This window comes from Botryllus schlosseri, chromosome 16 (assembly GCF_051294905.1).
Source record: "Botryllus schlosseri isolate E-star chromosome 16, Bs_hap1, whole genome shotgun sequence".
Lineage (NCBI taxonomy): Eukaryota > Metazoa > Chordata > Ascidiacea > Stolidobranchia > Styelidae > Botryllus > Botryllus schlosseri.
This window is the reverse complement of record NC_137251.1, coordinates 15,523,523-15,550,960: the sequence shown is the minus strand read 5'-3', so window position 1 is coordinate 15,550,960 and position 27,438 is coordinate 15,523,523. Positions and strand designations below refer to the sequence as shown.

The window sequence follows — 27,438 nt, the reverse complement described above, 5'->3', positions numbered from 1 at the left end:
TTTTGAAAATATCCGATTTCAATTCGATTCTACTGAGATATATGTAGAGTCCGGAGCCTAAATCTTTTAAAAAAGTGTTCTACTATTCGTCGTGATCATATATTCGGGTAAATGATGATTCTTCGTACCAACCGCCGGTGTGAAACCATTCCCGCACTCTTCGAAATATATTTATACCTAAGGATTGTCGATAGACATGGTCTGTTGAGCGTTATCATCGACACATTTCTATCGATTTCTCTGCAAAATATTCAGTCAAACGGCTGTGTAGTAGGTATCTATTCGTCTTCTTAAAATTGATTTTTCGTCATAATACCTGGAATTACACCCGAAAACAGTCGTTTACGCGCATTTGTCATTGAATACATCACCAAGAAATAGTATGGCAAGAGGTTCCTGAATATGCCGATGTAATTTCTAAAGTACAAAACTTAATGACACCCGAGTATATTTCCATGATTCACCCGATCACCGATTTTCGCCAAAAATTCTAATAGAATCACAGTGGTCGCAGACATCATCTGATAAGGCCCGCTTCTCCCAATTTCGTCATAATGCTCGCTGAGAGCTAATCTCACGGCACGGATCTGAGTATAGATAACTAACCCACGTAGGTTAGTTATCTATAATCTGAGAACCATTGCTGGATGTGTAATAGTAACTTCATCTCGTAGCTCCTAATAAATATGTTTGAATTTTAGCGAAGTGGACGAGCCCGTTAAGACACTAAACGCCGTGTGTCAGATAAGTCTCGCCGCCTTATTATTCTCGAGCACGTAAGTTTTCATTTCCGCGTTTTAGAACTGACAGAACCTTCCACTTCTTCCGCTACTGCAACATTTTATTATATATTATACTCAGTACTCAGTACTCACCAATGATATATATACCATTGGTACTCACCTACGAAAGTAATCTATAATTTTACGAATACGGGTATTCCACCGTTTCTCCCTTTTCAGCGTTTCAGCAATGCCCGCGAGATGGCGTTTGCAGTTTGATGAAGATGAATAACTATAGATAACTAACCTACGGATGATACGCAACACCCGTCGTCACGCTTGCTTGCTCGGAGGAAATACTGCTCAGCAATCTGAACGCAACGTAATCGCTAATCCCATAGCTGACGACCCGGGCGCTCATATTAAATTAAGTTGATCTTATTTGAAAGCTACTGTCGCACTGATTCCTAAAATATACATTAAAATCCAATCAGGGCGATGGAAACCCCTTGAAATACACTTCAAAGTCTGAAAATCGGCATTGTTCTAAACAACCGCAGCGACGCAGCACAATGACCATAACAATGGCCCTTGCGTGGTTGCGATTGTTCGGAACAATGTCGATTTTCAGACTTTGAGGTGTATTTCAAAGGGGCTCCTTCGCCCTGATTGGATTTTAATGTGTATTTTCGTAATCAGTGCGACAGTAGCTTTCAAATAAGATCAACTATATTGAATTTGAGCACGTGGGTCGTCAGTTATGGGATTAGCAATTATGTTGTGTTCAGATTGCTGAGCAGTATTTTCCTCCGAGCAAGCAAGCGTGACGACGGGTGTTGCGTATCTATTCGTAGGTTAGTTATCTATAGAATAACAGAGAACGTGAAGATCGACCCATGACCCATGACATATTACGCATGACCGGTATCAGTTTCAGTTTATAAATATTTTTATCATTTCAAAACACCTCGAAACTGCGGTATGTGGTATGGAAACAGTGCAATTAGCTCGCGGACTTCGTCGCTTGTTGCACAATGCACAATGCACAATTGCACATACGTCACGTACCGCGGCCTGACAGGATGGCCCGCGACCCCCGTCAAATGACGATTTCGGCTCACGTATAGCGTTTTCTACAAATGCGAATATTGTCACCAGCGTTTATATTCGCTTTGCAGGCATTAAAGAACTACGTTGGCTAGTGACTACTTTGGAGCAATACCACCCAAGCCTTTGAAACGCGACAAACTTCTCGCAAATATACGAGCATTCACGGGGACTCTGGTCTTTTACGCGTGATTTACACTACACCACATTCAAGTCAAAATACAAGCAATTGCTACTAAATGAATACTAGTCCGCCCTCAAGATTGCCGGACCACGACGAGACCTATCGATCTCCCCTTCCATGACATGCCATCCCATTTGTCGCTTAAGCTATTTTTCTATACAATCTTCTTTTATTTTTCATTCAGTGTGCAATGTGCAATGTACATGCCTCCTCTTACATCGCCTAGGCCAGGGCGGGCAACTTCTTCAGTCGACAGGCCGCACATGTAGGAAAATTAATTAGGGTACTTGGCGGGCCGGATAGCTGAATCGATACATTATTCGCCCATTTATCCACATTCCACATATGCAAGGAATAGATCGCATGTAATCATTGATTGTATAACGACAGCAATGTCATTTCAAAGCCATTTCTTGCCGAAAATGACGAAGAAAATGCGCCGCCATATCTGCTTCTCTCTGATCAATCAACACATATGGTGAAATCATTAATTAAGATTTCAAGGCGTTCGATAAACCCGATACCACAAATTTACCCCAAGATATCAATTCATTACGGTTGAGTACATCGTCAATGCCGATAATGCTGGTCTTCTCGGCCTTCTCGCGTCTACGAACTTACGCGTAAGCTCCACTCTCGCACGCATTCTCGGCAAAGCCCATTGTCCAACGCCCATTAGAGGATCTTCAAAAATGACATTTTTTCTCAAATCGTACTGGCTACCTGATGTAGCCATGCAGTGAAAGCGAAGTTATTGCCGTCGAAAAATTTGAATTTGAATAGTATTTACGGTGGACAGTGGACACCACTATAATAAATAATTAAAGAATTGGTCACCGTAAATAATACTATTTTATTCATAATCAGAATTTTTCGACGTCAATAAAACTCTGCCTCCACCGGTTGGAATTGAACCAAATTTGGTGAACATCGTTTCTACGGAAGAACCTGTTGAAAGAAGGGGAAATGACGAACCGAGCTCGAGCTCGAAACATTTGCAAACGGCGACGAGCCGCGTTAAGAGCCCATGCTCGGAACAAGTGATCCCGATTCAGCGACGGATGACGAAGCGAGCGTGTGCTCGGACCGGACGACGACGTGCAGAGATGACGATGATCGAATCCAGGGAAGATAAAAAATCCGATTTTTGCAATACTATATATAGGTTGAATTTATTTGTATTGAAATTTTAAAGCAATAAATTATGGCGGAAAGCCGAAAGAGAAAAACAATGAACATCGTTTCTATAGACAACCCAACACTTTCATGGGGTGAACAGAAAATTTACAATTTTTTTTGTTATTTATTTGTATATCGTAAATATAAACTTTCTTCTCCTGTAGCAATGTGACTACTGGTTGGAATTGAACCAAATTTGGTGTGAAGGCTTAAATTAGATAGGCTCCCAGGGGTTCTCAGCCTTTTCTTGGCCGTGGCCCATTTTCCGGTTTGAAAATGCGCTGTGGCCCACCTCTTATCTTGGAGTCAAAATCCTGTTCAAGGCGTGGTAATCGACTGCGCCTATATGCCTATTTCAATGAAATATGCGCATTTTTCTCTTAATTTACTGCTTATATTTAAATGTAGACCTTTCGGCCCAATCAATCGCGACGTAAATTTTGAAGTCGAATAAATATCCTCCAACAAACGACCAACGAAATAATCTTGGACCCTCCAAGGTCCCGCAATCGCGGGTAGGGGTGCAGCAGTTACGGCCTTGGTAAATCATAGGCTGAAACTCCTGTGTATGTTATGATCGACCGCTGCTCCATTCGCATCGCGAAACACAATGATCAAATCCACGCATCCATTGTGTGATTGGAATTTTAGCTCCACTATTATGGGGAATAATATAATCATTCTGGGTGAGCTCCCAACCATTCATTGGTGAACGGGGTTCTACAGAAAAGTGGAGAAAAGATTTTTTTTAATATGCATGCAATAACACATCTTGTGCCAAACCAACTGAAGTTGCGATGTCAGAATATTCAATCCATTGATACAATCAATTCATGTGACTCTCACATTATGTACAATGAAATCAGGGCGGCATTTTAAACCTACTCCAAATATTAATGAGCTCTGCTAAATCCTCAATCCATTACGATTCGTTGCGGTGGTGCGGTATACCTCCACAATAAGTTGCTAATAATTTGCAATTATGGCTATGTTTATCATACAATAATACGGCTTGCCTCAGTAGCCTATAGTAAATATATGTATCAATAAGTATAGGCTAATTCATTCCGATTTTATTGCACACCCCTTTCAACTGCATACCACCCCAGCCCCTGTCGGATTACTTGGTTACTCCAGCATTACGTTCCAGTTATTATAAACTAGAAATTAATTTAGTTGCTGTTAGCAGTAAGTTGTCATAGCCAGTTGAAAAGGCCGCAGACTCCATACGTGCCACTACGTCTCATCATAGTCGGGTGAAAAGCTATACGCAGCCTATGTATCATTCGATAATATGAATAATTTTTAGCGATTAACGTAACAAATATACCTAAACTCACATTAATTCCAAAATTTTCCAAGTAGCTTTGTGGCCCACCTCAAATGCCCCTGTGGCGCACCAGTGGGCCTTGGCCCACCCTTTGAGAACCCCTGGGCTAACCTAACAATTTTATCAAGTAGCCAGTACGATTTGAGAAAAAAAAGTCATTCTTGAAGCCCCCCCGTTGTCCATTTTTAGTGATGGTTTTCTCGGTATTGGTATAGAACCCTATACCAATACAGAGAATGGACATGGATGGACAACTGGACATTACCGAGAACGGCCTATGCCAAGAATCGAACTTACTGAGAACGCGTTGTCGAGAAATTTATATCTGAGAATCGACACCGAATGTGGCAAAGCCGTCATGCACACATGCACACGGAGGTGGTCAGTAACGAAGTACTTCTACTTTTTCGAGGTACTTGAGTAGTTTTCCTCTACTTCTGGTACTTACTCAAGTAGATCCGATTTTCGCTACTTTTACTTCTACTTGGAAATATTTTGTGATCTACTTACTTACTTTTCGCTATTTTCATTTTGTCAAGTAGAAGTAGTTCAATCCTCCATTCAGGGAGATCGTTTGAGGATTTTCGGGACTGTTTTCACGGGGTATAAACATTAAATGTTCATAAAAGTTGAGTAAAGCTCAGAATTTTTGTCGCGCTTCGCGCGCAGGGGATACGGTGATACCAGTATGATTACACGAAAGTATCGTTGAATATAATTTAGGTAGCGGGTTGGCGTGGCTCCGTTCACACCACATTGTCACTCTTCGCCCATATGAAATATTTCATCACGGTATATATGGCTCATCACAACGTTTGAAACTGATATTTCGCAAACTAGCATTTACTTATCATATCGTAATCCAGCATGTCCATGGCGTGTCCTAATCTAGAAAAGTGGACTCTGACTTTTTTTAGTTTTAGAGCAGTTTTACCATACCACATTACCACCTTTGAAACTTTCTGGACTAAATACATGAAATACATGTTCGCCTTGTAGAAGTAGTATTTATAATTCCCTTTCAATTCCCAGTATCATATACTTTGAGTTCTAATTAATATCAGTTCTTTTGATTGAATAACATACATGCTGAAGTATAAAAGCAAGTGTAGTAATGCCGTTAATTTCTGGAAATAAAGCTACACAATACGGCATTTTTCCGGTTCACTATATTTTTCATTAACGTTTACTTAATTGCGCGAAGTATTTACACAGTACAACTTCTCCGTATTGCTCTACGACTAAACTACGGGCCTTATAATATGGGGGGAGGGCGCCATACCATGATATTTTCTAAAACGTGCTGTTCGGGAAAGCAGAGGATTAATATCGTATTTCGATATCAATACTCTCATTTTCATGCCATGATGCGGACGAATGCTTGCTTGTGCTGTCGAAAATTGGACACCTACTGGTATGCATCAATATGAATCGAGCTCGACACCTTTCGCATAGCTCAATTTGCACCCTTTGACAATCCATGTGAACGAATTATAGGATTATTTTCACAACTACTTACTTACTTGAGTAGATTTGAAGTCGGTCAATTCTACTTCTACTTCAAGTAGTTTTAGGTTGATTGTGGATGAAGTACTTCTACTCGTACCTAAGTAGATTTTGTCGTCGTTACTTCTACTTCTACTTGAGTAGCTTTCTTGACTACTTTGACCACCTCTGCATGCACACGACCTAACATGCCTGCATTGCATACATTGCATTCTCGGTGGTGTCCATTCTCGGTAAGGGTTTTCTCGGAATTGACCGGCCAGCGGGCCACATTATCAACCGGCCAGCGGGCTGTATGTTTTCCTCCCCTGGCCTAGGCTAAGGTGGGTGCCTGATTCCTATTACTCCAAGTCGTTTTGACACCTTCCTATCTATTCATTGTATCGGGGTGTCGTTGATTTGTACATGTCGCCAATGTCGCCAATGTCACCAATGTCGCCAATGTCGACGTCTATCTATTTTGTCAATGTCGCCAATGTCGCCAATGTCACCAATGTCACCAATGTCACCAATGTCGGCTATGTCACCAATGTCGCCAATGCCGACATTGCCGACAATGCCGCCATTGCCGACAATTCCGACATTGCCGACGATGCCGCTCGGGGGCCGAAACTAGGGTAATGTAATGACAGGATTTTTGGTGACTCGACTTGAATCAATCTTATTGGTATTGACTTGACCTGCACTCGGCTACTCAAGCACTTCGACTATCTCGCTACATACTACGCGATTCTTGACGGGAAGACCTGAAGATTGCATGGCCACAAACGCAAATTATTTATAACTAATCATATTATTTATATTATTAGGCCTACGTTGAATTGAATGGACGTCGAAGTCTTTATACATTCCAGTGTAGGATTCGCGAGGAAAATACACGACCGGGCGTGGGTACGCTGGCAAAAAAGTACACCATTTCGCATTCCATTGGTGTCAGATAGTGCTCTGTCTGTGAACTTATCAATTGACTCCAAGGCCCCCAAATGAAGTGTGGACTGCGTCTCCCGAAGACAAGAAACCTGTCACCTCGATTATTTTTGAGCAAGCAAGATTATCTAACAAATGTTTATGGCATTTGCCTGTTGTGAGCGCGAAAAGACGAAAGATTTCGTGTTGACGGTTGAAACGCATTCAAGTCGAAATACAAGCAATTTCTTCTAAATCAATACTAGCCAGTCTTCAGGATTACCGGACCACGACCTAACATCGACCTCGCCCTCCGCCACATGCCACCCCATTTTGTCGCTTGCGTCTTATATTCTCTGCATTACTTTTCATTCAGTGTGCAACTGTGCATGCCTCTTATTTACTTCGCCTAGGCTAAGGTGGGTGTCTGATCTTAATGGCTAATCCAAGTTGTTTCGACACCTTCCTATCTTTTCATTGTATCGCAGTCTTGTGATGTTTTGAAACGTTGAAAATAATAATAAACCTGATTGATTGACGGTAGAGACCGACTTTTATCAAAATGACGAGTGTCAGCTGAAAATATTCGGGTTCATTTCAATATCAATATACTATTCACTTGGGAAGGTAGGCCTACTTAATTTGAAATTTCCATTCGTGTAAACCAGGGGTGGCCAACCAGCGGCCATAGAAGGAAATTTGTGCGGCCGTGGACACGTCATTCACTTGCCCTCTCCATCAACTCTACCGTTGAATAAGTTGAGTGACATCTTGAAACTGAATAACATCGAATCTGCGCGGTTCGCCTCAAACCGTAATTGGCGTAGGCCTAGCCTAATTGATATATCCGCTAATGCTAAAACATAACGTTCAGAAGATGTGTGTCAAGGCTCGAGTTATCAAAAGATAAGAAAGGGCTGACTTGAAACTTGAAATCGCTGTCATATACAAAGCAGATTCCAATATAATCACTTCGATATTTTGATTTGCGAACATAGTTCGTCGTCGCCGAGATTGCGCCAAATGTGGCCCGCGACGCGATTTTGAACGGTATTATGTCTTTCTAACCAAGACGTACGCCATCATTGACTGCTTTTCATTTCTACTTACGCCATTATTGTCCGTGGTGTAAAAGACCAACAGGTGGTAAGTGCCAAATTTTTCTTTAAATAAAAAAAAGACCTTTGGAATCGTGTGTGTCTCACAATTTTTTTCGTACGTTTAGAGAATTCCAATAAATTTTGACTTTTGTGACAAACCTGATGGGAGGTCAAGTAATAACAACTTGCAACAAAGTGATAACAATGCTGCGCCCACCCGATTAATCATTATATCAATTACTTGCGCTAAATGTTCAAAGACACCCCTCCCATAAGCTCTATCTGTAAATCGATCAAATGGTTGGAGAAACGATAAATGTATGATATAAAATGTGCAACTATATCAATATTATTGACGAAATTCATATATAAATGGCCAACGTGCGTCGTATGAGTAATCCAGATTTAAAATGAAGTCAGTGTAGCTATAAGTGCCCTGTAGTGACAAACCTTCTTTGTTGCCATCAGACTTGTATAAACTACTGGATGCCCGACTCAGACCAGCGAGGATATCACGAGCTCTCGCCCCAACCAGATCCTAAAAGCGTTATTAAAGTTGGAAGGTATTACGCAACCCTGAAAGGAAACAAATTAAAAAAAAGAATTTCCTGGATCGAAGATGAAAATGCGCCCCCCCGTAGCTCTTGTTGAATATAAAGGTGAGACACAGGAATGCCAAGCTCACGGAAACAGCCGTAAAAATAAGGAAACCTATATTCGGACGCATCCTAACATTATGGCTGAAATAAAAGAGAAATGCCCCTATATTCCCGCAAATATACTTTACGGCAAGTTGCAAACGGAGGCGACAGACTGCACGAACAGGCCACGAAACCCATATCAAATCCACCATACCAAATATCGGACAAAACATGAGCAATCTGACAAGAAGATTTATACTAAGGGAGGGTTTGCTGACGAAATACTGCAAGTGTTCAACATGGCACAGACATCCAGTTTTGTTAAAAAGGTAATCCATTCTGAAGACAGTCCCCCTAGCACAATGATATATATACAATGATTGGAAACTCCAGTGAGCTCTGCGTTTGAGCGCGTCGCGAGTCATGCTTCACTACAGGAATGAAATCGATGTAAACAAACGGTTCGCCAGCAATCTTTCTTCAGGAACTGGCGTTAATGTAGTGAAAAGTTTTTTATCGAGACCTATTTTGCACGTGAAATGTGTGCATACTGTACAGGTTTTGGCCAATACCAGTAGCATGGCTTAATATTCAGACGAAACTGATGTACCAGTGTGCCTACGTGATGAACACTATGATCGGAGGTGGTCTCGCAGTATCAAATAAAGGTGGATACTTCATAGTACGAGCTAGAGTTGGGATCAGGTCACTATCTTCAAGTCATTGCAAATTTTTAATCTAGTCACGAAGTCATTTCTAATTTTTTCAAGTCAATTCAGGCAGGTTCTAAAACTGACTCTGAAGTCAGGCCTTCTGAAGTTGTGAAAGTAGGCAAAACCTACTTGAGGATATCGCATAAAGCATCACGTTTTTGAAGTAATAATAGTCATTATTCCTTTGTTACGGAGATTCATCTTGTGATCCGAATGCTCATATATACAATTGAATAAAAATAAAAATATTTTTGTTTGATACATATCAGGAGTAATCGTCAGCAGCTTGTAGATACAGTATACAATTGACTAACAGATGAATACAAAGTAAAGTCTAACTCATTTCTTCATACTACTCGAGTACTTTTCAGACCGTTCATTTTCTGCTTCAACAAGTAGATTTCAACATCCAATTGACTAAGAAACGTCTGCAAAACCTGGTCTTAACCTACTTTTTCAAACTACGGTACAATTTACCATGATATGATGGTATATCTTATAAGTGTATGTGTGCGCAAGAGCGACCCACAATAGGTAGAAAGTTCCTGCCACTGTCCATGTCAGGTTTGATAGACTTGTGCACAGCCAATGATCTATAAATGATTGTTCACAGCATATACTTTGTATAGTCATTAAATTGTGATGTTGTCCATGTCCAGTCCAGTTTGTCAACTCTTACAGTCATAGTTGACTTGCAAGATGGTGACTTCGAAGAATGGGACGGGATAGAGACTATCCAACAATCCCCTTCACTCAACAAATCTCCATCTCCACATCACCATCTATGCCCTCAACGGTCGAGGTGATCATGGAAGAAGTTGATCGAATCCGAGCATCATAACAATGTGTCATCGCATGGGTATTACAGAAGCAGGATTTTGAACAGCTTAAATACCTCACCTCTTCATGGACTCCTAAATGCTCTGATACTAGTCGTGTCTAAATTTCAATGAGGATACCAACACCATAATATCATTGAAAATTTTATACAGGGTATGGATATTTCATTTACTATAACACTTAAAAACTGTATAAACAACTTTTGTTATCATGTCAGACTTGTTGTCATCTAAATTCAGAATAACAAGAACCAAAATCCTAGTCAACGGAAAGCATTTAAGTCAAGTGAATATGTAGCAAAAAGGGATTTTCTTGTTTATGCAAATTACAATATCAGATGTACCTATGTTCAAGCCAGGGCCGGCCAACCCGTGGCCCGGTGGCCCGCGAGAAGGTTTTGAGTGGCCCGCGAGGTAATATCCGAAATTTCTAATATAATGGATTGCACAGATTTTAAGCTTGCAAGGCCAACCAAAATTTGATTAGTCTGGCCGCAATACTTGAGATGTGATGACTAGAATATCAGTTCCGACGCATTGACAGATCCATCAGTCATTCACATATTGGTATATCTTCGTACACTACAATAAAGCAGAATAATTTGCGATAGATTTATCAAAGGTAAAAATTTCTACAAGCTTAGCGCAATATGTTGCCACTCGATTTCTTGTTTTTAATATTGTTGCCCTTTTGTGAAAATGGAAGAACACCTAATGTATCAGCTTGAGTCTAACTATATTCGCGATTACGAGACAAAGTGTCGTTCAACATATGCGACCTTGCGTTTGCGCTCGCAGTAAGACCGTCGACCATGTAACCTAGGCAGGACATGATTGGCGCATGTTGGTCACAGCTTTCGATATCGATATGTCCATGCGCCGAATAGCCCAATCCTTGCAAACTTAGCCCAGCGATATACAGCAGACCCGCAATACAGTCAAGCGACAATATTATTGATCTACGAACTTCAAAAAATTTTCGCGCTTAGTGGCCTGCACAAAAGTTCGTCAATCAAATGTGGCCCTTAGGCCAAAAAGGTTGGCCAGCCCTGGTTTAAGCCATTCGATAAATGTACTGTCTGCATCTATTTTTGTTGTAATTTGTGAAACTGTGCTGTGCTATTATGAACAATCGAATAACTGTGCCTAGTAGTTGATAACGTCAATGTTTCTTGTCACGTAACAAAAATATATATTCTCAAATGTTATTTTTTCGAGCTTTCTTATCCTCTCTTAATGACTATCCTCTCTTAATGACAATAACAGGACAGCAGTTGGATGGTAGAGCAGCGATCTCACATGACGTTGAACATCGGAGGGCATTCAAGCATCAAGTACCATGGCATTTGAACACTAGTATGTTTCAAGCCTCTTTAGAAATCAATTATTCTTTGAAAATTACCATATCGCAGGTGCGGCCAGATTTCCTGATCAGGATAAAAATGATTCCAATAACGGATCAAGACTCAATCTCTTGGTGATAATGAGGTAGTCTGCTCGATGGTTGGCAAAAATGTCCGTATCAAATTTATCATTGTTGTTGTTTTCTTGTCTCTTTGATAAGCTTCCCTGCTCACGAATTTCGTTGCTGTTTCTGCGGCATAAGAATATCTCCAGTTTTGCAGTAGCGGCATATCTTTTTCCAGCTAGTACAAGTGAAGCAATATTATCTGGAATGTAATATGGCTTTAAATGGCAGTTGTAGCTGAACTTGGTTGTCATATTCACAAGGCACACGAAATTATCCACAGGTTGCATTGTAGTGTCCATCTCTTCACCTCTCGTACTCGAATAATATGTATTTTCTTTCAGCAAGACTATTTTTCTCTGCATCAATCGATCCAATGAGTATCAATCCAATCCGGCACCATTCGTCAAAGTATTATTCATTTTGACTACAATCTTTGGAAATATCTTAATGTCTGAAGCAAAGTGGAACATGACATGGTTGCTTCTCATGGACGGCCTGGCGTGCCGAAATCCCACAAGATAATGATTTGCACTTTTATTAAGATCCCTGAATCCTTTTCAATTTCCTTGCGGCTTTGGGTTGCTTTGCGGCTGTTTCAATACACGAACAATCTTTTCTTGAAAGTTAGAATGGACAACGATCCTGTAAAAAATTTATGCATTAGACATTTACAGAATGGGAATTTGTTATGTCACAGTTTTGCCAGTCAACTACAATTGAAATCAAGTTATTTATTCAATCCGTCAAGTATTTTCCGTACTGCCGCATATGCAATGTATATGAGCAATGTGCATATTCAAGAGAGATTTTGCATTGGATGATTGTGGAGTTACATTGCTGGAAAAATAACCTGGGTAGCAGCACATACAATGCAAGTTGATGCTCATGCTCAGGTCATAAAGCGTGATGCAAATGGCGAAAAGTTATGAAGGTTATACATAAAAAACCATAGACGTACACACTATACAATGACGAAGGTTACAAAATCATTTCCTAACCTTTCAATGAATAAGACACCATAGAATGTTGCTCGCAAATGCATAAATCATCTATTTTGTACAATCCTTCCAGCTATCAATCTTAACGAGTACTCCATGTTAATTTTCAAGGTTTACAGGCAATTCATGGGGAGCACCTCACAACGGGTAGTTCATATCAAAGAAGTGCCAAAACGTTTACCAGGTATATTTTGAATAAATGGGCATTGGTAGATGTTTTCGGACACCCCGGTGTGAAAGATTCAACTATTGAGAGAAGTACGACATATCACGCCAGGTCGATGTGAACAATACTAACTATGGAGTGATTATCCTAAATGTCATTCTAGTGCAGTGGTTCCCAACCTTTTTCGACTCATCGCCCCCTTTTCATGCTCAACGCCGATCATCGCCCTCCAAATTTTGTGAACCGAAAAACCGGTATACAAACAGTCATCACCGGCTGGTTGACTAAAAAAAAAAAGGTCAACTTTTCCGTTCCACTTCGAATTTTCCACTTTTGCAACTGAATTTTCGTGGGATGACTAAAAATAAAAAAAAAGGTTATTTCTCTGACTTGACTCCAACATAGCCGTTTTAACTCGTCATTGCCCCCCTATCGCCCCCTTCGCTATTTTCGCCCCCCCCCCCCCCCATCGCCTCCTTTGTCCATTTTCGCCCCCTTCGCCATTTTCACCCACCCTAGACCGCCAAATCGCCCACGTTGGGAACCACTGTTCTAGTGCATTGTTTTGCCGATGGTATATTCTTTGGAACAATGCCGATTCTCATCATTGATGTGGATTCAACGGCCTGATCAAGTAAAAAGTTATATATGTTAGCATTTTAGCAATCAGTACAATGATAGTTTTCGGTTAGTTCCGATTTTATATTATGAAGGTACAATCGCTATATTGGTACAATAGTTGCCAGTTAACTCGGCCCTTGGTGAATTCGGCCTCACAATATTACAATATATACTATCTAAAACAACTTAGTTGCTCACACAATTATCGTAATCAACCCTTCTCTTTTAAAAAATCAGGTGACGTAAATGCTGCCAGAAAAATTTCAAATCCTCTTTCAACAATCCTTCCAGGTTCTGCACATCTATATTGACGCTCACCCACAGTATCTATAAATTCTTTAGACTGTGTCGTACATGCATGGTTGCAACTGATGCTAAAATGCCTCGCAGCTAGTCTGTACTTTGATAAATGTGCATTGTTAAAAGTTGTATTACATCCTATTATGCACCACTGCCTCACTATGCTCAAGAAACCAACAAAAACTAAACCGATTGGGGAAAATCAGTGAATTAGTATGCCAGCAAGGCCGATCGCAGCACCCCACCACAGTCGACATACGCAATCCCGTTTCTGTACTCAAGCATATCCCGCGACGGACTGATTTCGCCGGGAAACTATCTTATAGCGTTAAGGGGCGTGGCAGTTTCCAATCATTGTATATATATCATTGCCCTAGCATAATTTTGTACACTGACGAACAAATGATAGATCTGAAAAATCAATGCGTTACAGGTAATGCGGTTCTCGGCTTTGACAAAACATACAACTTGGGAAACGTCTACGTGGCTGCTGCAGTATTTAAAAACATGAAACTAATCAGTGGCAGAACCACTGATCACCAGGCCGTGTTATTTTTGGCATATGCCAAAACTGCCAAAAATAACTTATTTTTGGCATTTTTCGATTTTTATTTTTGGCAGTTTTGGCATCGTCCTCTAAATAGATGGTTTCAGCCTCGAATTAGTCACAAAAACGCTTTATTTGGGCTAGTTTGTCGAAAGACACCGAAAATGTGAAGCATCCACGTATAATCACCCAGCAAACACAGTACAGACCAAAGATGTAGAAAAGCCGAGCCGATATAGTAGATATTAGATCTCGGCAGGTCGTAGAAAGGGGGATTTTGTGTCGACTCAATTCAACGTCTTTTCCATGTCCTTCAATAATGTAAATATTATGCAGATGCTACAGCCTTTAAACATGGTGAGTAGAATGTAGATCCTACGTTAGAAGAAGATCCTCCTGATATAATAACCTGTTTTCTACCACTATGGGCTTAACCTGATCACGGCTGCGTACACACACCACATTATTTACTACATATTAATCACATTTGTGATAATTTAATTTCAAACGAATTGGCAATAATGCCATTGTAAAAAATAAAACGAACAAACGAACGAATGTCTTTAGAAAGAAAGTGAAAACAGTCCTTATCATCAGGTTTCATCTTCTGATGAGCCAGTTAAATAACCAGCATGCGGCCTTTTTTCTCAACACCCTGCAGAAATAAAATGAAAATGATGATTAATAGCTAAGACATTCGTACTGCGAAAATGGCAGAGGTAGCGACTAACGAATGACTCCTACATTTTTTTCGCCCATACTTACTAAAATGGATTCGATTCTGAACTATTTCCACTCAAGTTTTCAAGTTTTATTATTATATTTTTTAATATTATATGACTAGAGAACTGACTTCAATCGTCACTTCTACTTGATTATCAAGATCAACGATGACTACTTCAGCACTCTTTGAAAACAGCCACTAACACAAAAAGAATTCTTGACTAAAATTTCTTCACATTCTGTCCAAAATGATCAATTCAACAATCCAAATGAATCAGTTATTTGGCAGCTAGTTGGAGAGATATATACTCAAGTCTAGAAAGTGGAATGATACTCTGCCTGGAAAGCTAAAGACCTAACAATATTGTGTACAGAGAACAAAACATTTGAGTGGCGGCACTGGTATAGACATTAATAAATTATTAGAATTGACAGCAAGATAACCAGCAAGACATTAAAATGAGAATTAGTGCAGTTTCTTAGGCTGTAGTGATACTCAGCCAGTAATTGACCTAGCAGAGAGCAAAACGTTGTAAATAAAGCGAGCGAAACCTCCGACAAATGATACGATAAAACATTAGAATCGACAGTCTTACTAGAAGCAGAATAACAATCATGAGGGGTTAGAGAACAGAAGCCCGGGAAGTGACCATCAGAAATTACTGCATACTGGCCGAACAAATCCATGACCACTAACAAATGGTCTTTCAATAGGCAATATTGATACCAAATGACACCACCCCTATTTCATAGCAACATTAAGCAAATACAGCGCTGGAGTCAACCTTATATAAGCCCTAACCAAACGCCCATTAGTTTTCCCACCTACTACTTCGCGGATGGAAATACGCATTAAAGCGAACGGACGCGACTTGTCACACTCTTGCTATTTCTGCTCCTTTTTTCTCTTCGTTCCTCTTCTCTGTCGCTTCCGCTTGAGGAGAGAAACAGTCGGCCGCGTTTACGGATCGTGAATTCCCGGTGGGTGATTCTTCCTCGAATGGTCAGCACCTTGAAAATTGAGAACAATGTGGTTGCAAAATGCATGACAATTTGAAAGTTACATCATTCTAATTATTCCAGTTATGGCCGTGAATCGTTACAAGTGCGGTAACCATAAGAATTATTACTATACTTCAACTACAAATACAATACATTGTATAAAATGATTACCAATTCTTTTACGTTGATCGAGTCCCAAATAGATGAAATATGTCAAAGAATTTGCTAAATTTTTGTATAATTTGACAGATTCCGAAATCTTCTCAAAGTGCACCTTTCAAAAATTTGATATCAAGACTCCCAACATTTTACAATTCGAAGTTGGATGGCTTTACCAATACAAGCAAACAGTTTGTATCGCAATTGACAATTATGTAGAGAACGCTGCGAGACATATGAGTAGGCCTACCCTAAAACGTTTCTCTCACATGGACATTAGGGCTCTTAAAATATGACTTTTTTTCTCAAATCGTTCTGGCTACTTGATAATATTGTTAGGTTACCTAATTTAAGCCTAAACACAAAATTTGGTTCAATTCCAGCCAGTAACCGCTTTGCTACAGGAGAAGAAAGTTTCTATTTATTATATAAAAATAAATAGGTAATAAAAATTTGAAAATTTTCTGTTCACCCCATGAAAGTGTTAGGCTGTCTATAGAAACGATGTTCACCAAATTTGGTTCAATTCCAACCAGTGGAAGCGGAGATATTGCCGTCGAAAAATTTGGATTTGAATAAAATAGTATTTACGGTGACCGATTCTTTGTTTACTTATTAAAGTTGTGCTCACCGTAAGTACTATTTTATTAAAATCCAAATTTTTCGACAGCAGTAACTCCGCTTCCACTGGTTGGAATTGAACCAAATTTGGTGAGCATCGTTTCTATAGACAACCTGACACTTTCATGGGGTTAACAGAAAATCTTCAAATTTTTTATTATTCATTTTTATATAATAAATAGGAACTTTCTTCTCTTGTAGCAAAGCGGATACTGGCTGGATTTGAACCATATTTTGTTTGTAGGATTAAATTAGGTAACCTAACAATTTTATCAAGTAGCCAGTACGATTTGAGAAAAAAAGTCATTTTTGAAGAGCCCTACTGTTCATGACCGTCCACGTTTAGAGTTGCATCTCAAAGATGCTAAAATAAGCCTAAATATAATCCAAGCAATACGATCGTCCACTTTGACTGACTGAATTTCTAAAAACACCTTAATAGCTTCCACATCTTACGTTTATATATACTGTCTGCTATCGGCACAACAAAGTAGGCCTATTTAAAAATACCAAAACAGATTCAACATACCACATCTCTGGCAAAGGCTTTTGCTTTCATTCAATTTTCCATCAAACTTCTTTAAATCCTCCTTTGTGGTGAGTTGCTTTGGAATTCTTCTAGGATCAATTCCGATATTGTTTTATCATATACAATCTATGGCGGAATAAAAGTTTCGGGTAAGTTCTAAAACGAACACAATTTTCCACACAAAAGTCAATTGCCACACGAAATGCCAAATGCTACGGTCTCATTTTACAAGGTATGGCGAGGAAACGTAGTGGTACGTTCCATTATAGCTAAACACCAATGAATTGCGGGTTCGAGCGTGACACGTCGACTCCATAATTCCTACCGAAGTGTTGGCCGTTTATCTAGGCTCCTCCTCGCCATCTGATTCGCATAGCCATGTCTTAAAAAGCCTAGGAGTGGGCCGTGCTGTAAGTGGGCAGATGGTTGCCGATGCACCCGGCACTTGGTGAATTCGGCCGCACAAACTCGGCACTTGGTGAATTCGGCCCTCGGGAAATTTTGAAATGAAGTGTATTTACAGCTATTAATATGAATTATCAAACTAATAATAGTATTATCAAGTGATTCGTCAATCTTGTAAGGAGGTCAGGGCATCCGTAGATCGCGCAGTCACGGCGTGATTAGATCACGGATTGCGTAGCCACGGGAAATAACACAGCGCTCATATACCGACCACGCGCGGTCTGCTTGGAATCGATGGCGTGAGTCACGGGCCTGTGTCGTGTAAGTTTTGAGAAGATGGATTTTGGCGTTGTATGTGAGATCAAAACTGTGGAACATCAAGCGGCGCTTCTTCGTTTATCGATCACGACAAGCCAGTGTTCCTCATCAACAAATGTTTCGCATGATCACGTCAAAATAAATTATTTTTTGCCTTTGGAGAGACGATTCCACTCTGGGATTAGGGTGTCTAGATAACACGGTTGAAGGATCCCAAGATTACGAGATCTACCACGAGCCACGACACGTTTAAATTTCCTTTTTGATACTGTTCATTCATACTAAATGCATTTCTAATGCGAAGGTGTTCTAGTGCCAATTCCTCCAAGGGCCGAGTTCACCAAGTGAAGAGCGTCGCGTTATTTCCCGCAATTACGCAATCTGTGATCTAATCACGCCGTGACTGTGTGATCTACGCATGCCCTGACCGCCGTACAACATTGACAACCACTCAAAGTGCCAAGTTCACCGGCAAACATTCCAGTAACCAATCATGGTGACCGGTACCGCTACGAGATCTACCACGGCCGAATTCACCAAGTGCCGAGTTTGTGCGGCCGAATTCACCAAGTGCCGAGTTCACTGGTAATCGGGCATATACGGAATAATAATAATAAGAACCGGCCTTGTGTAAAATGACCAGTGTAGTCGAACCACCACCATGAACACCACAAACAAACAAATAAACATCTAACAAGGAAAAGAAATTACCTTTGCAGCCTTTGACAAACACAGTTACCATTGAAACCAGCAATTAAGGTCTTATTCGAAAGCAGAATAACAACTGTTTTAGTGGACATATCAAATCAAATGTTGGAAAGTTCATGTAAAATAGCCCAAAATATTATCTTACTGTGACCATATTCCATCAATATGGTCTGGCTAGCCAAATTCTCTGGCCAACATAATCAAGCTGCGTTTGGTTTCAACGATTAATAATCTTGTCACTGGATTCGAGGTATAATTGCACTCAAATATCAAATTTTGCTCCATTAATCAACATCAAGTTGAAAATTTCCATTCTTGCACCAACTTTTATAAAATCATGAATCAGTGTTCTACAGGAATGTATCTATATGACTTATATACCTAGAAAATTCAAGCATAAATATTATGATATACCGTAGGTATAGGTACCGGTAATTCAGATGTTTGAAGCGAATTATAGTGGTCTAATTTCACTAAATTAGAGCGAAATGCCAGCAATATAATTGTAATCTAATTCGGAAAAACGGTTTAGCTCTAATTCTAACCTGGAAAAGCTGAAACTTTTCTATAGTTGTCTACACCTGTTTTGCAGAAAGTCAAACAGCTCTAGGCGTCATATACTACAGGCAATTCGAAATACCCCATAAGCTATATGCTACTGCATATATACCTTTAACCCGCTACCTCAGTCAGTCACAATTCCTATATATTTACGGCATTTACCATACAGAAAGAGCGAACTATGCCTGGCTGCGACCTGTTGCGCTTCAAATCTTTGTATGGCGCGATGACGTAAATTTGAATCGCCGAAATATTCTAGAAGTCACGCATCGATAATCATATTCCTAAACGTACAACATATCACTTATTTAGTTATTCTCTGAATAAAACTATTAACCATACTCGTTGACCATGCGAGATTACCGAAAGAGCGAATATATATATAATGAAGATCATATATATCAGAGGAAAACAAAACTATTCGACCTTAGAGCAACAACACGAATATACAACACCGGTGACATCCTCACGCAATAAAACGAAGAGAGAACATTGTTTTCTAATGGATAGAACGAAGCTACCGCATGAGATCGAACAAAACCGGATAGAATTCATCGTGATTGAATGTACCGACAAAGTCATCCTTTCTACGTATTTTAGTCGTACCCGCGAGAGATAGAAAATTTGCATTATTAGGTTAACTACCGGATATAACGAAGCCTAATGCATGAGATGGAACAACACCGAGTATGAATTTATTCTGATTGAATATAACCACAAGACCATCCTACTACGTATTTTAGACATTCCCTCGACACTTAGAAAATCAGAACCTAATCGAGATGATCCCGGATGATCCTTTTACGGTTTTGTGTTTGCTGGGCAGTGCCAATAAACAATAAGAAGAAGAAAAAACCTAACGATTTCATAGATTAATAATATCAAACGAAACCACAAAATGTGCAGTATCCATCGGAATCGGGGCCAATAAGCGAAAAAAAAAGAAAAGCCTAACAAACACGCTCAACAGCTGATTGTTACAGCTGTTGAATAGACTTAAATCGTTTGCACTGTAACAGTGCATCCAAAGTCAGGTCAGCTAAGTTTCTCCTAAATTCATTTCTCACCCAGCGAATTTGGGAAATATCGGCTTCAACAGTAGCCGTTGAGGGAAAGAATGTTTCCAGTCATCCACAAAAGGTTTTCAGAGCTTCAAAATCTTTGAAGGGCCGAACCGGCTTCCATGCATCATGAAAAGAGATCACTTGGCCAGTGGCATCGATCTCATCGCGGAAAGAATTTTCCAGTAGGGGTCTCAGCTTTCCCGTGGCCACTTACTGGCCACAGATTTTTTTGTGGCCGGCCACGAATATCTCGTGGCCGGCCATGAAAATGCGTTGTCTCGTGGCCGGCCACAGTGAATTTCATGGCCGGCCATAAGAATTCATCGTGGCCGGCCACGAGTTCATGGCCAGTTCGTGATTTTGGCACATCTAGTTGGATCAAAATCCGCCCTTTGCATCCAATTTGACAATAGTCAAGTAGATCTTCTTCATTTGCAATACGAACTTGCTGGTGGCAAGGTTTGTATAGACGACTTCCACTATATTATCGCACGTACCTAATAAGTTACATTACCACTTTATTGAGTAGTTTAGGGATGGGTTCAAAATTTGCACGGCTTTACACGTGTTACCTTCTCTGTTCGCTGTAGAAATGAATTTAATTCTCACTGACTATTGAAAAAGTACTCTGAGACGGTGCGTTGTAAACTAACACCGAAACATACGTTCCTTGAACTTTCTAGAATCTAGATAAATATTTGATAGAGTAATGTATGAGCGTACTGCGTACATCTTATTGCTCGGTCAGACAAACGTCTTTACATTAAAACTGGTGTCCACACAGCTTCCACGCCAGGCGATCAACGCAGTGGGATTGCGTGGAAAGATAAAACCGTGGTGCAGACTCGATAACCTTGCAGTTTCTTCGCAGCTCCATCGCCCAAGCCCATTAGTGATGCAAACGTAGATAATCTGACTCCCTGTCCCTCTTTAGTTTTTTACATAAAGAAACCGTCATATTTTGCTACAAAAAGTTTGTTTATTCCGTTACCAATTTCACAAAATCTGAAGCAATTGAAGATATGATATTACAATCATTCATAATTCCTATTCAAGTAGTTGCATGAATGCAATGTGTCCGGTACATGCTTTTCACAGAAAACACCCAGGGGCACGAGAGATCAGATGCACTTTACACGGCGATAAGTATTTGCACCGCATTCAAATGTCGAATTATAATGAACGATTGGGACTTGTCTGTGTCATCAAGATTGTTCGCTGAATTGCACATTGTTCCCTGCATCAACCACAAATATATCATGCCTATTGGTCAATTCGCAGGCTTGGCATGGGCATTTTTTCATCGATCGATGGCGCTGCATTTGATGTCGCATCGATCGATGATGCTGCCTTAGATGACGCAAAGTATCTGAAGTTATCTATTATTATAACAGTAATTTAATTATATAGCAGGCACATTTACGTCCTATGCCCACCACATCGGTTAGCAAATTGATCTAACAACGACATGCAATACAAAACGATCCTTGCAGTCAAGTAATCAAGTATCCTCTGGCAAACACGGCATCGTTAGTGACTGCGACATGCATCTCATTCGTACATTATTTGCTTCAACCTGGAAGAACGGCACCTAGTTGGATATTTAATATGCATTATACATACAAATTATATAGAATCGGGAACGGGACCAAAATCAAATTTCTGGGAACAAAGCCCCACATTTTACCAGTATTACCGGTAGGTTAGGCTACATCGTTGCCTTTATTCTACATCCACAGCACATCTGCAGTGTGTCAAGTTCACGTGCTGCTACAGCATAGAAATATTCTTAGATTCATCGACACAATTCTCATCGTGCAAATGAGTGCAAGTTCCATTGATGTTGAGGATCTCGAACGTCGTATGTATTGTATAGCAGTACGATAATCAAATATGTATATAACCGTATATCGCGGACTCATCATAGACCTGATACAGAAAGGAAGGATTGTATCAGCCTGGCATTATCCAATTCACAGCTATTCAGCTATACGAAAGATAACAAACTATAGGGTGTCCTATCCCAGCAAACACGAGATATATTTCGAACATGTTCGGATATCTTTTTGTTATCCTAATTATCTCAAAATTGTGTTTGTGCATATCTTGTCCGGAAACGTATCTTGAGTACATCTTTTTCTTATCCAACAAATTTCGTCAAAATGCCGAAAATACATTTGTGAGGAATCAAATTCGATTATTGTTTCATTTTATGGTATAATTTATCTATATTATCAATTTTATTGATGTCTTACTCTTATGGGGTGATATGTCACCATAATTGCCACTATCGAATCATAGCAATTTACATCGTTGTAAATTGCTATGATAGAATCTTTTTCCTTTTGTCACACGCCGCTTTCGCGTGATTTTGCAGATATTTTGATTCTTGGCCATCCCAAATTTTGGAATCCGAATCCAGGCGGCAATTTGAAAATCTTATGAATTCTGCGTAACCCGAAAAACTGCTGCCAAAATAATGCTATACTATTTGATAGTTCAATAGAAAAATCCTGCTACAATCCGACTGTCAAAGCAAATTCAGAATCCGGATCTACTCCGGCTACGCTGAAAACCATCCGGCTGCTCATCCGTACTCCGTAGTGTAGCCGTCTAGCCGTCGTAGCCGAGTGACTCAATGGCTTGAGGCACTTTCTCCCCACGCGAACACCCGTTTCGGCGCGCAGGTTTCAAACCGCCAGACAAAAGACAGAAGCGCTCTGATAATGGCGGCTTGCAGTGCAGATATCGTTGTCGTTTTGGTTTTAGTAGCGTTCAGGGAAATCGCAGTTAATCGAGGCTAATCCAAGCATATTTCTATATAAGAATACCGAAAACTTCACTGGGCAAGGTAATTTATATATGCTTCTTATATAATCATAGTGAAGGATTTGCTGTAAATGAATATAGGTGGGTATTAGTCGATCAATAAATCGAGCAATCATTTGCTGTTGTGCTTTTTGTTGAACAAGAACAACCGGTTGCTGTTGCTGTAATACATAAAAGCTGGAAAACCGATGTAGAAGTGATCTCATTGATTCCTAGCTTATATCTTATGAATTGTGAATTGTGCAAAATTGTTTGTATCTATAATAGAATTGCATGGCTGGTGGTTGCGTAAGAATGCAAATAGCACGGTAAGGCAAAGAACAAAAAGCAACCATAATATGGTAATCGCAATTGGTCTCTGTATAAAAGATACAGATGAAATGCTCATCCAGTAAGTTTACTAAGTTATAAACTCAGAATTAGCGTACTGTTTTCCAAGTGGGCCTACCTTGCCATCTACATTATCCATCTGTTTTAGATGTACGGAACGTAGCTTTTAGTGATATAATAAAATTGCGGAGAGTAGTGGCTTGCCCACGTCTTTGTCATAGTCTGGACTGAAAATGAAGCGCAGCGGCCAAAACGAAAACGTCAGCGGAACAAACAATTTTTGAATAGTTCGGCGTCAACTGATGGTCAAAGTATACCCTTTTATTCTGTGCAATATGGTATATATATATGTAAAACGTTTATAATTTGTAGATGATGTTTTTCCTGCAAGGAAGAAACGTAATCCAAGTATTCAGATACAAGACATGCCAATTTCAAGAATGCGGTCATCTTATGATTCTGGCAAGCAGGAGTGATATCAATGATGCTCGCAATGCAAGTTTGCCATCATTAGCGAAAAGAGTGTTCAAGAATGGCATAATCCCATCATTGAATGTAACGGCCAGAGATCTAAGTCCTGCAGTAAGTTCCTAGCACTTTGATGCGATCTCGAATTTGAGAATAAAGTCTCGCTGTTTTTCAGATGCTCCTTCATTTGAAATCATCGCTGAACTACAAAATTTTGACCATCAACAACGCGGCCTGTCATAAAGTAATGGTAAGTTTATCACATAGGAAGATCAATCCAACTTCCTTGTAATCGAATCCTTTTTAGCTTGTGCATCAAAGACATAAAGTTGCAGAAAAACCAGATGATGGATTTCCTCAGACATCATATCGACAATTACTCCAAAAGATCTCAATCGAGTGCCCCAATTTTGCTGAAAGATATAATTGAAGATCCCTGTGAAACCTTGTCACAGCTGGAACACCTTTGAACAACGGCAAAGTCTGAACTGGTATGTTTTTGTTTCTCATTCGAACAAAGCGATTGACAGTCTAAATCAGGGGTGTCCGCCGACACCAAGGAATCATTTTCAGACACAGCAGGGGTCCTTCTCGAAATTAGTTCTATTATCCAAAATTGAATTGTCAATGTGATTTATTGCGAAATCGCAAAGTCAACCAAGCCTTTGATGAGCGTGACCATGAAATTTATGGTGTGGATGGGTTTATCTAGAATGCCCATAAATGTCATTGTTAATTCTGGTGCAAACCATTAATGCAAGGCAGTACCATCTGTATTGTGTACCACTAATATAATGTTGTTACAGGTAGCCGCTTTAATGGGATTCCGGGGTGTACAATTGCCGGAAACTGTCGAAAATATGATGACCAGCATAGCTGTAAAGAAAGTATGGAAATCCTAGTCTTAAGGGTCAAAAAAGCAAGAGTGACACTTGAAAAGACTATTAGACGTAAGTTATCAACGGTTATTGACGGAAATTGAACGTAATCAACGTAAAGAAAAGTTGAGCCGAAGCCTCGACTTTTCAACATTTTAATCGTTTGATGTCATATGTCGTCACTGATGTGCAAAGTTATCTACTTTAGTACTCTAGTTGTTGACGAGTTTTGTTCGTTGTCTGATGGCTGATGTATAATATACCATGACTGTGACTGGACAGTGGATATCTTCATCTAATTATATCACTTTTTAGAAGCATGCAGATCGGCTCATCCTGACCTCGAGATCCCAGATAAAAGAACTAAAGATCAGGTTGCAAGATCTCTAACTGTTGCTGGATCTTGCAAGGTAATTTTGTTATTAAGTTTGATGATTGTGTGGTGTGACAGTTGTGTCTTTTATGATATGAGTGGACTGTAAGTGAATTGTTCTTGCCGCTCATCTTCAGAACATTGTATATCAGTGGTCCCCAAACTTTACGAGAAAATTTACGTGACAATTTCCCTCCGCGGGTCGCATTTGTCTCGCACGGGGAGAATAAAATTTAATTTGAATAACTCTACTTCATGTTGATTTACAAAATAATTTTAAGCAACTTCGATTTTGGTTCAGACAATAACCTGTCTAAAAAATTTTATACTCTGGGAATTAAAATATTCGAAAATTTCTGGATCGTGTGAATTTTTGGAAGGTACTTTGCAGTCATAAAAATTGTCTCGCAGACCCCAGTTTGCGAACCATTGCATATATTTACTATGCCGTACATGGAATGAGCGATCATTATCACATCAGCCTCTCACAGGCAACTATTACCATATTAATAATAAAATGATAATGTAAAGAACAATCTTCACCCCGTGCCCAAACGATAGGTTTTTGAAATCCGTTCCCAGAAGCACGTCTTCTTGACGCCAATAGCATGAAAATCTTCTCTATATTGACAGGTATTATTGAACTTGAACAGGTTCTGGTTTCTCATTTTGAAAGCGTAACTGCGTTAATTATATCTTCAGTGTAAAAGTAAAGGTCATGTCGCTTTTGAAAGAGGGCTTGAGGTCTTTTGGTTAAAGGGGCACTGGGCTCTAAAAATGATGTGGTCTCAAATTGAAGGTAAAAACGAACAAAAATTTTTGGCCGCAGCCATTTCCTTCAGAACGCCTCCGTAATGGAGCTGCAATTTATCGAAATTTCTACAAGACCAGCTGCCGCGGCTGCTTAACCCGTTGCATGGCACGATGTCTTCATCGTCGCACTTGCTCGACGCGATAAGGCAGTCACGCAGAGAACGAAACTTAGACACCTTTCCTTCATAACATCGGCTAACAACTATCTAAAATTCGTTCTCTGCGTGACTGCCTAATCGCGTCGAGCAAGTGCGACGGTGAAGACATCGTGCCATGTAACGGGTTAAGCAGCCGCGGCAGCTGGTCTTGTAGAAATTTCAATAAATTGCAGCTCCAATACGGTGGCGTTCTGAAGGAAATGGCCGCGGCCAAAAATTTTTATTCGTTTTTACCTTCAATTTGAGACCACATCATTTTTAGAGCGCAGTGCCCCTTTAATGTAACTCAGATCACCATCCCATTTTACCCACAACCAAACACATAACGACTTCTGTTCTACAGTGATAATAATCAATTGTAGTAATTTACTCATTTATGTTATAGGGTGGCGATAAAGAAGATAACAGGAGCAAGGCTGTCATCACAGAGTCTGACAATTCCGACAACGATTTCGAACTTATGCTTAGGCAGCAATATTTGCTGAAGTGATTGCGCATTTCTGTGCTGATTTAATACACGAACAAAGCCATGCATGATTTGTAAAATCATCAGTCAGTCTTCATTGATAAGGGCGGTGCAGGATGTGGCAGGTCCAGGTACCCAACCAGGGTCAGGGGTCACCTAGGGTCAGGGTTCATCTAGGGTCAAGCAAGATATCATGACAATGTCATACAGGTATCTTTGAAGATGTCCTATATATGTGCAAATGTGTCGACAGATTTATATAAACAGTACATATGACTAGATATATTTTGAAGTAGTTGAGTCATATACAAAATATATCTGCAATATATTCTGTGTTTGCTGGGATAGCGTTGGAAAGACATATCAGATCGGGGGAAGCACCGGCCACAGCGAGCTGCGAGCTGCTCTGTGGCCGGCCACAGAATGTTATGTGGATTTCACAGCTTTTCTGGAACTTGAAACAGTATTTTCCACATATTCTTGGTTCTTTGATTCCCTAATTGTTTCGTTCGGGTACTTTCATTGCGGTATTTAGTATTGAAAACAAGAAAACAGGTAAAATGACCGATCCAGTATCTCGATGGAACAGATTATGCATTCAAGGAGGTTTATAGTCGAGTCTACTTAAGCGTAAATCGAAAATCGGCAGTGAATTAAGACAAATTCCCAGTACAGTATTGTATTATTCATAAATTCATCAGGG

The 27,438-nt window shown here is 39.9% G+C and overlaps 1 protein-coding gene and 3 long non-coding RNA genes across 9 annotated transcripts in view; 2 read left to right on the top strand and 2 right to left on the bottom strand.

The window, feature by feature from the left end:
- LOC145458412 (uncharacterized) overlaps positions 1 to 12,516 on the top strand; it is a 222,961-nt gene extending 210,445 nt beyond the window's left edge. The window contains exons 2-3 of one of the 2 annotated variants that reach the window (XR_013921138.1): positions 9,974 to 10,381; positions 11,494 to 12,516. This is a non-coding gene — a long non-coding RNA (uncharacterized LOC145458412). Of the gene's footprint in view, positions 1 to 9,380; positions 10,382 to 11,493 lie in introns of both variants that reach the window. The other variant, XR_013921137.1, reaches the window with a different exon arrangement.
- Positions 12,517 to 14,807: 2,291 nt separating this feature from the next.
- LOC145458411 (uncharacterized) lies at positions 14,808 to 16,873 on the bottom strand. Its single transcript, XR_013921136.1, has 2 exons — positions 15,879 to 16,873; positions 14,808 to 14,985 (listed from the first exon to the last, which is right to left on the bottom strand). It is a non-coding gene; the product is annotated as an uncharacterized LOC145458411 (long non-coding RNA).
- Positions 16,874 to 17,224: 351 nt separating this feature from the next.
- Positions 17,225 to 20,180, bottom strand: LOC145458413 (uncharacterized). Its single transcript, XR_013921139.1, has 2 exons — positions 18,799 to 20,180; positions 17,225 to 17,490 (listed from the first exon to the last, which is right to left on the bottom strand). It is a non-coding gene; the product is annotated as an uncharacterized LOC145458413 (long non-coding RNA).
- Positions 20,181 to 23,746: 3,566 nt separating this feature from the next.
- Positions 23,747 to 26,801, top strand: LOC145458409 (uncharacterized). 5 transcript variants are annotated; one of them, XM_080336775.1, is made up of 6 exons: positions 23,747 to 24,161; positions 24,223 to 24,297; positions 24,355 to 24,538; positions 24,854 to 24,997; positions 25,244 to 25,335; positions 26,655 to 26,801. In XM_080336775.1, exons 4-6 carry the CDS (start codon positions 24,937 to 24,939, stop codon positions 26,757 to 26,759), a joined length of 258 nt encoding a protein of 85 aa, XP_080192901.1. In that variant the 5' UTR covers positions 23,747 to 24,161; positions 24,223 to 24,297; positions 24,355 to 24,538; positions 24,854 to 24,936; the 3' UTR covers positions 26,760 to 26,801. The 5 variants fall into 5 exon arrangements, 2 of the variants coding, with proteins under 2 accessions (XP_080192901.1, XP_080192900.1); XM_080336774.1 differs by having other exon boundaries at positions 23,749 to 24,161; positions 25,241 to 25,335; XR_013921134.1 differs by having other exon boundaries at positions 23,754 to 24,161.
- Positions 26,802 to 27,438: the final 637 nt, after the last annotated feature.